The sequence below is a fragment of the Peromyscus maniculatus genome, chromosome 1 (genome assembly GCF_049852395.1).
Source record: "Peromyscus maniculatus bairdii isolate BWxNUB_F1_BW_parent chromosome 1, HU_Pman_BW_mat_3.1, whole genome shotgun sequence".
Taxonomy (NCBI): domain Eukaryota; kingdom Metazoa; phylum Chordata; class Mammalia; order Rodentia; family Cricetidae; genus Peromyscus; species Peromyscus maniculatus.
The window spans coordinates 158,386,104-158,400,268 of record NC_134852.1 but is presented as its reverse complement, the minus strand read 5'-3'; the positions used below and the strand labels follow the sequence as shown (position 1 = coordinate 158,400,268).

The 14,165-nt window shown below is 54.0% G+C and overlaps 1 protein-coding gene across 2 annotated transcripts; it reads right to left on the bottom strand.

Annotated features, from left to right (window-relative positions):
* Nucleotides 1-1,132: 1,132 nt before the first annotated feature.
* Nucleotides 1,133-12,954, bottom strand: Rela (RELA proto-oncogene, NF-kB subunit). Of its 2 annotated transcripts, none has more exons than XM_076564158.1 (11): nucleotides 12,815-12,954; nucleotides 11,799-11,825; nucleotides 11,556-11,707; nucleotides 11,254-11,402; nucleotides 10,247-10,338; nucleotides 9,806-9,937; nucleotides 8,970-9,074; nucleotides 8,570-8,782; nucleotides 3,850-3,930; nucleotides 3,669-3,740; nucleotides 1,133-2,479 (listed from the first exon to the last, which is right to left on the bottom strand). In XM_076564158.1, exons 3-11 carry the CDS (start codon nucleotides 11,646-11,648, stop codon nucleotides 1,860-1,862), a joined length of 1,557 nt encoding a protein of 518 aa, XP_076420273.1. In that variant the 5' UTR covers nucleotides 11,649-11,707; nucleotides 11,799-11,825; nucleotides 12,815-12,954; the 3' UTR covers nucleotides 1,133-1,859. The 2 variants fall into 2 exon arrangements, with proteins under 2 accessions (XP_076420273.1, XP_076420269.1); XM_076564154.1 differs by lacking the exon at nucleotides 12,815-12,954 and adding an exon at nucleotides 12,447-12,732.
* Nucleotides 12,955-14,165: the final 1,211 nt, after the last annotated feature.

Sequence of the window (14,165 nt, the reverse complement as noted above, 5' to 3'; positions counted from 1 at the left end):
GTGCCGCCCCATAAAGCCAGTGCCGTCTGTTGGCTTCTCCAGGGCAAGTTCTGGAGTCTGATCCCAGCCGGAGCTCTGCCCCAGCGGGAGTTGTGTTTAGCCAGGTCCTTGGGTAGTACACCCTTGCTTCAGGCCCGCCCCCTAAGCTTGTGCACCCAGCGTTTATGTAGGAGACCACAGACAGTTGCCCCACACTTGCCGCTCTCCCTTCACAAGGGCCGGTTGTTCCCAGAGGTCTAACTTTTGCAGCTCGCCCGTCACATACTTAAGTCTCTCAGCACAGGGGTTTCCCCACAAGCACGCCGCCACACCACCCGGGGCTAAGTTCTTGCAGAGCGCGTGCGCATAGACTGGCCCTCTGGCCGGTACCATTAGCTGCTACGCCTGCGCGCAAAACAAAACCGGAAGTGTATCCAGCTTTAGCACAGGAGCCATCGCCTGGCCTTTGTTTAGGTTTCTGGGGCGATAAGTTTTAGAGATCCTCTTGGAACATAGTATCAAAAGTACCGGGGCAGGCTTGAGATTTTTGTTAGTTTGCTTTTTTGAAACAAGGTCTCCCTGTGTAGCCATCACGGCCTTGAACAGATCTTCCTGCCTTTGCCTCTGGGGAGCTATGATCAAAGGCATGCACCCCCAAGCCCAGCTTTTTGCAGGGCGGTGTGGTGGAGTGAACAAGCTGTTCTGAGACAGTGTTGCACATAACTCAGGTTGGTGTCAAACTCGAGATGACCTTGAACTGATCACCTGGGATGCAAAGTAGCTATTTTGTTCCGTCTAAGCTCCTGCCTCAACCTCCCAACTGCTATGCAGGGTTCTTCATCATTCCCAGGGTAATCTCAGCATCATCTCCTTACCAGGCTGTGTGTCTCTGCTAACATAACACCTGGAGCAAGTGGGATCTCCACCACTGGAAGAGACTTCACCCCACAACTCCTGGGCCCTATTGGGCCTTCTGCGGTAGTAGTGGGAGCGCTGCCCTAGTTGCTACATCTACCAGATGGAACCAAGACTTTCAGGGGGCATCTGCAGGTCCCAGGCCTCTAGACGAGTACAAAGGCACTCGATTATTTCACCATCGTCAAACCTGAAATGATCAGCAGTGTTCAGTGTTTGCTGAAAGACAGCGACTCTCTTGCCAGCATGGTAACACATTTATTAGTTCAGAGTTAGAAAGAGCAAGAGTCCAATAGCTTTCTCAAAGACCGTCTTGTGGCTGAGCTTCCAGCCCGCCTCCTGACTCCACACAATTTGCCCTGCTATTAAGGCACTTGAGAAAAGGGGGAGCAGGGGTGTCTCAGACCAAACTCCCTCAGGATCCTGAAGGTGGCCAGCACTGTCCCACCTGTTCCCCTCAGCCACAGCTCAGCATGGAAAGAACCGGCGGCAGCGGGGCAGGAGTGCCACAGGAGAGAATCGGCCCTCGTGTGCTGGTGTCTGGCAGCGCCACACAGGGGCTGCTCTTAGGAGCATTGCTTTGCATCAAGGTGTACAGGAATCCATGTTGAGGAAGACACTTGATAATAAGGCTTTATGGCCTTTAGGCCACAGCTCCAGCAAGCCCCCCTCTCTAGGAGAGTGCTAGAACTGGAGGATGGAAGAGAGATTCCCGAGTTCCCTACCAAGGCATGGGAGAAGAGTCAGTCCTCCCAGCTCCATCCAGAGAAGTTAATGCTTCTGCTTAAGCACCTCCAAAAGAGAGTGAGATACTGCCAATAAAAGAATAAAATGTGCCACCCCCAGAAGATATCACCCAAAGAAGTCAGGGGCAGTTGGAGCACGCTCCCCAGAATCAGTAAGTGCTTCGGGAAGGCTCCAATACCCTGAAACCTGGTGCTCTGAGCAGGGCCGGTGTCAGCCCCTTAGGAGCTGATCTGACTCAGAAGAGCTGAGAAGTCCATGTCCGCAATGGAGGAGAAGTCTTCATCCCCTGAGAGGCCATTGGGAAGCCCCGAGGTCCCCAAGGATGTGGGAGCTGGGTCAGGGGGCCTCTGGGACCCTGTCACTAGCCGAGTTATAGCTTCGGGGTACTCCATCAGCATGGGTTCAGCTGTGGGATGAGACACGGACACGCCCTGGTTCAGGAGCTGCTGGAACTCTGAGTTGTCGACAGATGCCAGGTCTGAGAAGACACCTGGGTCTGAGCTGCCTCCAAGCAAGGGCCCAAAGTCATCATCAGCATCAAACTGCAGATGTAGCAGAGCTTCGGACAGTGTGCCTTCCCCAGCCTGGGTGCTCTTTGGAAGAGGGGGGGCCAGGGTTTGGGGAGGACCTGGGGCTAGAACTGAGACAGGGGCTGGGGGCTGTGCCAGAGCTGGTACCATGGCAGAGGAGGGGACCAAGGTTTGGGCCAGGACTGGGGCAGAGGATGGGGCCAAGGACAAGGCCTGGTTTGAGATCTGCCCAGATGGTAACACCATGGGGGAAAACTCCTCAAAGCTGATGGTGCTGAGGGGGGCTGGAAAGGTGTAGGACTGGGGGGCTGGAGGAAAAGACAAAGAGGGAAGGGTCAGAAAAAGCACTCGAGACATACCTACCTACCCATCCTCCACACTCAGCCCCTCACTAGAATGCTTAGACTCAGTCCCCTTCTAGGGGATCAAAATCTGACTTGTAGGGTCCACTTCCAAGGGCCACACTGAGGTGTTCCCTGACTACCGGAGTTCACAAAGCTCTCACCCCTGATGTTTAAAGTTCTCCTCACACAATAACTGCAAAACCAACCGAGAGGACGAGCCCATGGAACCTGGGGTGGTGGTGAGCATGTGCCACTTTCTGAGCCACACTCCAGAACTCACGCCCTGTTGTTTCCTTTACTACACCGTGTGTGAGTGTTTGCCTGCTCTTATGTATGTGCACTGCGTGGATGTGGTGCCCTTGCAGACCTGAAGGGGGCAGTGGCTCCCCTAGAACTGTAGCTGCAGACAGTTGTGAGCTGCCCTGTGCGTGCTGAGAATAGAGCCCAGGTCCTCTGCAAGAGCAGCCAGTGCTCTTAAGCACTGAACCATCTCTCCAGCCCCATAACATCTATCTTTGGAGGTGATTTCTTCTTTCTAAATTCAATCAAGAGCCAAGGGCAGAGACTATCCATTTCCAATGTCTGCATCTCAAGGTATCCAGCTCAGGGTTTATTTAGCCCCTTGGTACTGGGTATTGAATCTAGGGCCTCATGCATGCCAGGCAAGCACTCCACCACTGAGCTATATCCTAGCCCTGCTTTCACTTTTTAACTTGAAACAAGGTTCTTCAAGATGGCCTTGAACTAAACCCTGTAGTCCAGGATGGCCTTGGACCCATGACCTCCTGCCACACCCTCCTGAGTAGCTGGGACTGCAGGCCGTTAGCACAAGGCCTGGACCTAGCTCAGACTTTAACTGGATTATGGCTGCAGACTTCCATGGACATTAACACCCTCAGGAAATTGCTGGTTACTGTGCCACACTTTCAAAGCCTCAAGTTTATCAATCTGTGTGGAGCCCAAAAATCCACACCTGCACTGCTCCCTGGATGATCCTGACAGAACCTCAGGCCTCACCCCTGAAAATCACGGGCCCTAGAGAGGGTAGGCTTCAGAACTCTGCAGGTGAGACCAATGTCTGCTCCAGAAGATACTGCAACTCCAGTCTGAACAAATGTGACCCTCATTCAAGTAGGACAAAGGGATTCCTTACCTGGCTTGGGGACAGTTGCGCTTCGAGAAGGCACAGCAATACGCCGTGGTGGAGGCCGGGGTTCAGTGGGTCCTACAGGACAAAAGCTAGGTCAGCTTTAAGACTCCAGGTGTTTCTCACCTCTCACTGACTCTAGAGCTTGGCCCATCAGCTCAAGCCTCCCCTGGGCTCCTCAGCTCACCACTGAAAGGACTCTTCTTCATGATGCTCTTGAAGGTCTCATAGGTCCTTTTGCGTTTCTCTTCAATTCGGTGGCGGTCATCTGGGAAAACAATATGGACGGTAGGGTTTACACTCCTTAGCTGGGCTCCAGTTCTCCCTGGGGCCCTTTCAGGAGGGCAGTAGGGTCATATTCTCCTAAGACCTATTCTCCCAATAATTAAGAAGGGATGTGTGACTTTCTGAGAAGGGTCTGAATGGATCTCCCTGCCCCCCTTTGGTTTTTTTGGAGACAGATTCTCATTATATAGCCCTGGCTGTTTTGGAACTCATGATGTAGACTAGGCTGACTTCAAACTCTGAAATTCACCTGCCTTTGCTTCCAGAGTGCTGTGATTAAAGGCCTGCATCACCACAACCAGCTTTGTTGGTTGAATCTTGGCCCCTGGGTGATGCTAAGTAAGGGATCGCTGCTCCAGGGCACAAGAGGCTGCAGCTCACCTATCATCCCCTGTGCTGCTCACCTAAGGATCCACCCAGGCCTAGAGGGCAAGAGTGTACTGAGCATCGCAGTCAGCCCAAGACTTCCACAGACTCATCTCAGGTCAAGGCTCCAGCCTTCAGCTTGAAGCTTTCAGAACTGCCTAGAGCGCCTCAGTTTCTTTCCTCCAAAGTGAACTTCATCACCTCATGCCACACAATGAGTTCTTTTTCCTGTGTCCCCCTTGACTGTCCTGGCACCCAAGCTGGAAACTGGAATTATCCTGACCATTTTCTTTTATTCCAATACTACCTCGACACAACTTGCCAAGCACATCCTCTGCCGGCTTTCCTCCTAGCCACTGGAGATGGGTAAACACAAGAGGCTTAATCCTCGAAAACATGACCTTACAGAGTGCCAGGATGCCCATTCTAACCTTTGGGCTAGTGAGCTGGCTCAGCAGATAAAGGCGAGTTCAGTCTCTAGGACACCATGGTGGAAGGAGAAAACTGAAAACTGACTCCCACAAGTTGTTCTCTGATCTCCACCTGCATGATTTCCACACATGCAAATAAATAAAAGGTAAAAATAAACGAATAAATAAAATTTTAAAAGTGTTGCCAGGTGTGGTAGCACATATATTCAGAGGTTGGCAGATCTCTGCAAATTCAAGGCTAGCCTTGTCTACATAGCAAGTTCCAAGGAAGTCAGGACTGCATAGCGAGATTCTGCTTCAAAACAAAACAAAGCAAAAAGCCAAGAGTGCCAAGGATGCTCACACCCATGAACAAGATAAGGAGCAGCCCTGGAGGTGAAGTTGGGAGGTCTGACAGAGGTGCTCAGGGGAGACAGGTGGTGTGAGATGGTCATGAACGCTCAAGCCAAGCATTCCAAGCAGAGGCCATGGCAACACACACATCCTAAGGTGAAGCCGCTTGGTGTCTGTCACAGGCAAAAAGGTCACGGTACCTAGGGTGACCTAGGAGGACAGCGATAGACGTGATCTTCACCTTTGCCATACCCTCTACAAGGCACACACTCCATCTTCTTTTCCTGAACCACTGCACTGTCTTCCAAAATGGCCTCCCAGCCTCAGCGTTTACCCCCCAAGACAGGGTTTCTCTGTGTATCCCTGGCCGCCTTAGAATTCCCTCTGTAGACCAGACTAAAGAGATCTGCCTGTCTCTGCCTCCCAAGTATGGGGATTAAAGGCATTCGCCACCACTGCCTGTCAGTCCCAGATTTTTAAAAACTAATTTATGGAGGCTGGAGAGATGGTTCAGTGGTTAGGAGCACTGGCTGCTCTTCCAGAGGTCCTGAGTTCAATTCCCAGCAACCACATGGTGGCTCACAACCATCTAGAATGAGATCTGATGCCCTCTTCTGACAAGCAGGCATACATGCAAATAGAGCACTCATATACATAAAATACATAAATAAATCTTTTAAAACAATTAGCTGGGTGGTGGTGGGGAATGCCTTTAATCCCAGCACTCGGGAGGCAGAGGCAGGCAGATCTCTGAGTTCAAGGTCAGCCTGGTCTACAGAGCAAGTTCTAGGACAGCCAGTGTTGCACAGAGAAACCCTATCTCAAACAAACAAACAAAACCACTAATTTATTATGTTGTGTGTGTGTGTGTGTGTGTGTGTGTGTGTGTGTGTGTGTGTGTGTATGTGTGTGTGTATACCACAGCAAGAGTGAGGTCAGAGGACAACTTGAGAGTCAATTATCTCCTTTTATCATGTGGATCAAACTCAAGTCATCAGGCTTAGCGGCACATGTCTTTACTCAGAGCCATATTGTCAGTGCTCTTCTTTTTTGAGACAAGATCTCATGTAGCTTTGGCTGGCCTCAAACTTACTATGTAGTCAAGGATGATGACCTTGAATTCTGATCCTCCTGCTTCCACCTCCCCAGTGCTGGGATTACCAGTGTGTAGCACCATCCCTGGTTTAAGTGATACGTGGGATTGAATTCAAGTTAACTGGAATGACAGACGACCCTCTATCAACTGAGCTATGGCCCCGCCCCAAGTCTCTCCATCTCTAACTCTCTGCTCAGAGAAGCCAGACTAAGCCTCCAGCTCAGCTCATGTCAAGTCTCTTCCCTGGGGCTTTCAGAATGAACCCCAGATGCAGCTAAGCCTAACAAGACCAACCTTTGTCTGGGCTTGCTCACTGCCTGAAGATAGCTCCCACCACAGATGTCTCTGAATAGGCTGTGTACTCCCTAACATCCCTGTCCTTCCAGGACTAGGCCACTGACCTGAAGAACACACTTCAGGTCCTTCTCCCAGGTAAATGCCACCTCCTCCATCTTCAGCTCCCTGCCCCTGCACTTTCTTAGCATTCGAACACATCCCCATTTGGTGTGTCATTTACACATCTACCTGTCTACCAAGCTTGTGAAGGGCAGGGAATTTGTCTCATTTATAAAAACAAAACAGCAGAGCCTGGTGGTGCACACCTTTGATCCCAGCACTCAGGAGGCAGAGGCAAGGGGGATCTCTGTGAGTTGGAGGCCAGCCTAGTCTACAGAGTGAGTTTCAGGACAGCCAGAGCAACACAGAGAAATCCTGTCTCCAAAAAACAAAAACACAGCCCCCCCACATTTAGTTATTCACTTTCTGTGTATGGTTTTGCCGGCATGTGTGTCTGTGCACCATGTGCATGCCGGGTGCCCTGGAAGCCCTGGGACTGGAGTTACAGTGGTTGTGGGCTGCCATGTGGGTGCTGGGAATTGAACCCGGGTCCCCTGGAAGAGCAGCCGGTGCTCTCAGCCACTGAGCACTCTGCAGCCCTGTCCCATTGGTTTTTTCATGTAGAGCACAAGGCATGGGCCCTGACTGTGCTCTAAGCCTCGAGCAAAATGAAGCTGGCTTACGTGGTAGTGGCAAGGGACACAGGTGGCTCCAAGTCCACAAGCCAAGTGACCTTGGTCCAGATGCACCCGGCCTCTACTGCTAGGGAGTTCCGTTCACTCTGTCCCCTCAGAAGGTGACGAGAGGCTAAAGTCAAGTCACTTAAGGAGCTGCTCCCCGCAAGGGCAGATGCAGTGGGCAGGGCTGAGTAAGCTGGGTGCCACAACTAAAGAAGGGAGGAAATGGACCCTGACTACAATTCCACGTCGCTTAACAGTGGGGACAATCTTAAGACACGCTGTTTGGCAAATCTGTCATTGTATGGACACCTATTTTACTATTACATTTATTTATGTGTGTGGTACCTGACGTGTTCATGCAGATGTATGCATGTGTGTGCAGACGTGTACATGAGCGTGCCAAGGCTCAATACTGACTGTCTTCCTCTACACCTTATTCCACTCAACACCTTATTTTTTGTTTTCAGACACAGGGTTTCTCTGTGTAGCTTTCTGCCTGTTTGTAGTGTGTACACCACATGCTGCCTAGTGCCTACAGAGTTCAGAAAGAGGGTCAGATCCTCTGGAACGAGACATGGATGGCTGGGAGCCAACATGTGGGTCCTGGGAGTAAAGCCTGGCTTCTCTATAAGAACAGCAAACGCTCTTAACCACTGAGCCACCTCTCTAGTGCCACCCACCTGATTGATTGATTGATTGATTGATTGATTGACTGATTTGAGACAATATCTCACTATATAGCCCTGGCTGGCCTGGAACTTGTTATGTAGACCAGGTTGGCCACAAACTCACAGAGATCTGCCTGTCTTTGCCTCCCAAGTGCTAGGATTAAAGGGATTCACTGCCATGTCCAGCCCACTTTATCTTTTGAGCCAGGACCTCTCACTGAATCTGGATCACCTTGATTCAGCAAGGCTGCCTGGCCAAGTAGTTCTAGAGGTCTGTCTGTGTCCACACCATCCACATACTCATTATACATGCTTGCTGGAGCACCCAGCTAATTATATGAACATCTTAAAGTACACTTACACAGACTAAGACACTTACATCACTAGACAATGTAGTCCTCCCCACACCCACAAGACAGGGTTTCTCTGTGTAGCCCTGGCTGTCCTGGAACTCACTCTATAGACCAGGCTGGCCTCGAACTCAGAGATCCATTTGCCTCTGCCTCCCAAGAGCTGGGATTAAAGGCGTGCGCCACCACTGCCCATGCAGTCTTATGTGACCACCATGGTATGTGTGGTCTGACTTTGACAGAAACACTATGTGCAATGAACACGGGATGCATAAATCCTAAGTGTGGTTCTGGACATCCAGCCTGGCCTTTCTCCCAGCCGTGGTACAGAAGCCTTGGGACTGCCCTCCCTAGCTTCACACCTGTGTCTGGCAGGTACTGGAACTCCATGGGCTCACTGAGCTCCCGATCAGAGGGCCGCCGAAGCTGCATGGAGACACGCACGGGAGCCTGCAGGCTGGGGTCAGCGTATGGAGGCGTTCGGAACACAATGGCCACTTGCCGGTGCACATCAGCTTGAGAAAAGGAGCCTCGTGCCTCCCAGCCTGGTCCGGTGAAATACACCTCGATGTCTTCTGCAGGAGACAGCAGCAGTATGGGTCAGTATGTCCGAACCCCAACAGACCTCGGTCCCCAACTCCTGATACATTTTCCCCGAGACACTACCCTGCTTCCCCTGAAGCCACTGAGAGTCCTGGCACTCGTCACCCTACTCAGCCTCACCCCCCCCACCCCCGGGGGGGCCCAGAGCCCAGTGTGTACCTTTCTGCACCTTGTCACACAGCAAGAAGATCTCATCCCCGCCAAGGCAGCTCCCAGAGTTTCGGTTTACTCGGCAGATCTTGAGCTCAGCGGTGTTGGGGGCACCTGAGAGTGTGACAAGGAAGGAAACCCTGAGCCATCAGAGGTCTCCAGCCTACCCCTCAGGAGAGGTGACAGCCATGCCCAGCCAGCTCTGTGCAGCTCGCTCACCACACTCTGCAGACCACTCCACCTGCTCTTCACCCCCACCAATTCAAAAACTATCTCCCTGCTGCGGGGGCACGGCTTTAGAAAGAGGGACACAGCAACACAGACCGGACAGCCCAGAGGACACAGTCTGACCACCCCTTGTCTCCCTGCAGCCAACCAAGCGTATTTCCAGCTTTTGCTTCATCCCTCCTCACCCCCAGTTTGTACTGGTTTCCGGTCCTTGGGGCTCCGGAGCCCCTGTTTCCATTTACCCTGCTGCTTGTTAACGACTGCAATCCATCAGCCCAGGCCATCTGACAGCTTCCTGTGCGCTGCTACTGTTGAATTATCTCACTGTCTAGCACTATCTGGTTCCTGGGAGTTTGTTTCCTAAAGCCCTGAGCACAGTTCCTGGCACACTAGCATCTCAACACAAGATAAGGAAAACAGCCACTCCCCATCAGGCTCCTGGGCATCCTGGAGGCTTCCAATGGAGGGCAGCTCTGGGTCTTCTCTGCCCTGTCCCCTGCCAGCATAACTGGACGACTAAAGGGAAGCCAGAGCTCTTCTCGCACGCCACACCACCCACCCCAGCCTCCTTTCTCTTCCCAGGCCCCCCTTCCCCCTCACTGTAGCTGGACACTCACGGTTATCAAAAATCGGATGAGAGAGGACAGGTGTCAGGCGGAGGGGCCTGCCCGCTGGGTCCCGCACTGTCACCTGGAAGCAGAGGCGCACTGCATTCAGGTCATAGTCCCCACGCTGCTCCTCTATGGGAACTGTCAGAAAAACAAGGAGTCAGGGTGGGCAGGCAGTTCTGAGGGAAGAGGAGACACGTAAGACACTTCCTTGGAGAGGAAGACAAACTGTAGACCCATCCATCACTGGCTCCACTGCAACCCGGAAGGCAGGACCCTCTCTAGGCCTGACTCTCAATGGTAAAATGTGAGCGTGTACCAAGCACACTGGCACCGAGATTCCACTTAACTGTCTGTCTGGCCACGGAGGGAGGTGAGTGCCAGAGGCCCTGGGGAGGTGATGGGGATGCGTGTACCCCAGGTAGGCCTATGTCTTTGCTTTGCTCCTACCTTGAAAGGGGTTGTTGTTGGTCTGGATGCGCTGGCTGATGGCTTGCTCCAGGTCTCGCTTCTTCACACACTGGATCCCCAGGTTCTGGAAGCTATGGTGTCTCAGGCATCAGTTTGCTGCCTTCGGCAAAGCCCCTTCCTCCTCTCCCCCTCCCCAGGTCCAGGTCTAGGTTTTGCACCCTCTATCAGCTTCCCACTGCGCTGCGATGAAACCCACTCCTTACCGCTGGCAAGCCTCTGTGGGACCCAGCCCATCAAGTCTCCAGGCCAGGGCCCCCCCTCAGCCACAGGGGCGTCTTTTCCCACTCCTAAGCACACTATACTCATTCCCTCCTCAAGGTCACTGCATTTCTTTCTTGTGCATGGAATGTTCTTTTCGGCTCGTCTGGTTTTTCTCACCACTTAAGTGTTAGCAGAAAGGCCTTCTGTAACCTTCCAACCCTAGTCATGAGACCAACAGCAGGACACGGTGGTACCTGCCTGTCATCCTTGGAGTTGAGAGGAAGAGGCAGGTGAAATCTAGTGAGTTCAAGACCAGCTTGGGCTATATGAGACCGTCTCCAAGTAATGAGGCCATCCTCCTCCTTCCAATTTATTACTGTGTTTTCTTTTCATCACAGAAGTGATTATTCTCTAGTGGTATCTTGTCTATCTGTTTGTACAATTATTTATCACCTGGTTTTGCCAGCTGGTATTTAGGCTCCAGGAGAGTCCGTTATGGATATCTTCCTCATGCAGGAGACACTAAGGGACTGGCCTGTCTAGCCACAAGGGTCTGTGGCTCCAAGGTGATAAGGTGATCCTTATCCCATGGAGTTCCTGTCTGTCAAAGAATTTAAGACAAAGGAGACCTGTCTGCAGAGCCAGGAACAGAGAGAGCAAGGACTCAGAGCTCTGCCTGTGTCTAGAAAGGGGTGACACTGTAACAGTTGCCTGTCCCTCTGCCTGCTCCTACCCTGCCTCCGATCCCCTGCCCTCACCCCACCCCTGGCCTGGAAAGAACTCACCTGTGGATGCAGCGGTCTGGGCAGAGTTCAGCCTCATAGAAGCCATCCCGGCAGTCTTTCCCCACGAGTTCGTGTGGATGCGGCCGGTGAGGTGGGTCCTTGGTGACCAGAGAGATGCGAACTGTCCCTGGTCCCGTGTAACCATTGATCTGTCCAAAGTACAGAGTACTCTAGGGGCCAGCAATCCCAAACCTGGCTCCTAGACCCAGGGCACGGCGGCAGGGAGGCAAGTCTGCCGGGCGGCTCCACCGTGCCTTCCTCCACATCAGCGCCCAGCTCAGCCCCTGGGGGCTGGTGCCTACCTTGATGGTGGGGTGCGTCTTGGTGGTGTCCGTGCTCCTCTCACCGGGGATGCTGCCTGCCGAGCGACCCTCGCACTTGTAGCGGAACCGCATGCCCCGCTGCTTGGGCTGCTCAATGATCTCCACATAGGGCCCAGAAGCCTGGGCTGGCTCTGTGGGTGACAGAGCGGGCCATCAGGTGCTGCCCCCACGCCCCCTGCTCCAGGCCAGCCCCTATCCACGGAGGAAGGATGGCCCACTCACCTGAGGGGAAGATGAGGGGAAATAGATCTGAAAAGGAAAGGCACGTTGTCAGTAAACTCCACTGCCCATCCTCACCAGGGAAGGCGTGAGAGAGCCAAGCTCCCTCCCAAGGAAACTGAGTCAAGACCCCACAGCCTGCCTTGAATGGGGCCCGGTAAAGAAGACGGCAGCATCTCTCTACTAGAGAAAAGGGGGCAGGGAGGCATGCCCTCTGCCCGGGGAAACTGAGTCAATGCCTGTTTTACGTTCATAAGGGACACCGAGGAAGGGCACTAGCCCTCTCTCTTCTTCAGGGGACACTGAGTCAGACACTTTCTCCCTTACAAGGAAAGGAAGCCAGAGCTAATCGCATCGACACGGTGTGGGGGGGTGGGGGGGCGCCGAGGAAACTGAGTCAAAATCCACCCGCACTCCCACCCAGGAAGGACACTGAGTCAGGCAGGTCGCCCTCCACTGAGAGGGGTAACCGAGTCGGACCCCTCGCAGCCCGCCCCGCCCCGCGCCACCATCCGGCCCGAGGCTCCCTGCGCAGCACCCCGCGGCGCAGAAAGGGGCGGAAGGCGGCGCGCGCGCGGGGGGGGGGGCGCTCCGGCCGCGGGCCCCGGGGCTCGAGGACAGCCACCCCGCGGGGCCAGAGGGCCGCCTCACCTTCCATGGCCGGGGTCCCGGGGGCGGGGCCGGGGTCGCAGCTCAGCCCGCGGCGCGCTAAAGCGAAGCCATTCGCCAGAGGCGGAAATGCGCGGCGCGCGCCCGCCGTCGCGTCACTGCCCGGAATCCGGCCGCGCCTGCGCGCTGCGCTGCCGCCACCGCCGCGCGTGGGGGCCGCGAGCAGGTCGCGCGGGGCTCGGGAGGTGTGCGGCGCTCAGGCGGGGACACCGGGGCGCGGAGGGAGGGCGGGCGCCGAGGCTCTTCGTCCCGAGGCCCGCCCGGCTGCAGGCCGCTCCGGGGCAGCGCAGCGCAGCGCAGCTCGCTCGGGGTCCCGGCCCCGCCTGGAGGGCGGGCCCGCGATTACTCACTCTGTTTTTAGGGGATTTCGGGTCCCGTTCCCCGCCCCGCTCTGATCGCAGACGTTTGGTGATGTCACCCAGGCCGGCTCTGGAGCAGAGCCAGGGCTGCTGGCAGGCTGCGGCCCTTCGCCGTGAGCTGGGAGAGGCCCGGGCCTGCTGTGCCCGCAGAGGCCGGTGACTGAATTCCACACGGTTTCCTAACCGTGCCGGGCCTTCTGGGCATCGCGGCGCGTTCTAGGTCCCAGGCTCCCCAACCTAGATCCAGTGCGCGCAGGAGTCGGGGAGCCGTGCTCCGCGTTGCTCCGCGTCGCCCGCTTCACCGTGACTGCGGCCGTGGGGTGAGGGCTGGACACCTGCGCCTCTCTAAGGACTTGATTTAAGAGTCCCGGAGGGCAATGAGTGCTGGAAGACGCCCTGGGTCAAACCCCGGGGCTTCGGCTCTGCAGATAGGTGCTGACTGCTAAAGTCTAACCCTCAGGGATCTCCGCAACCAGCCAGGGTCACATCTTGCTTGCATCTCCTGAAGGCCCAGCACTTGGGCCCAAGCTCCAGGGATGAAAGCATTTGCAGGGTGCGAAAATTGCCACCTAGGTGCACGCGGTTGAGTGTGGGGACCTGGGCTGGAGTACTCTCCACCCCGGGCTGCTTTCCCAGTGCCAGAATGAGAAGGCTTCAGCACATGGAGAAAGACTTATTTTCTCTGAATTCATTCTAAATTAGGAAATCATGTGGGAATTGGAAAAGATTGGAAATTCTGACTTGCTTTCCCAGGCTCTGAAAAAACAGGAAGACAAAAGTGAAAATAGTTACCGCCCCTCCCACTCACTTCAGACTCTCAGTTGGCGGAGAGTAGAAAAAGCAGTTTACTGTTTTGCGGGGGCGGACTTCAAGGTGACAGAATGAATTATGATCTCTGATTAATGGCGCACAGCCATCACTGATCCTCGCATGTGCCACTTTTAAAAACTGACATATAACTCAAATCAAAACGAATACTAGTGTATGTGGGGGCCTTCCCACCCCCACTTTTCCCCAGAGTGCTCTTGAGTAGAAGTACCAGGAAATATTAGATAGGATAGAAGGGAGAGCAACAGATAGAAAACACAGGATAAACTGGGTGGCGGCGGCACACGCCTTTAATCCCAGCACTAGGGAGGTAGAGGCAGGAGGATCTCTGGGTTTGAGGCCAGTGTAGTCTAGTCTACATAGCAAGTTCCAGGACAGCAAGGACGGCATAGACCCTGACTCAAAATAAAAAAATAATAAAAAGAGCTTTGTTTACATAGGGAGTTCTGGACCAGCCAGGGCTACACAGTGAAACTTTGTCTCAAAGTGCTGCTACAACACTTGCCTAGCATGA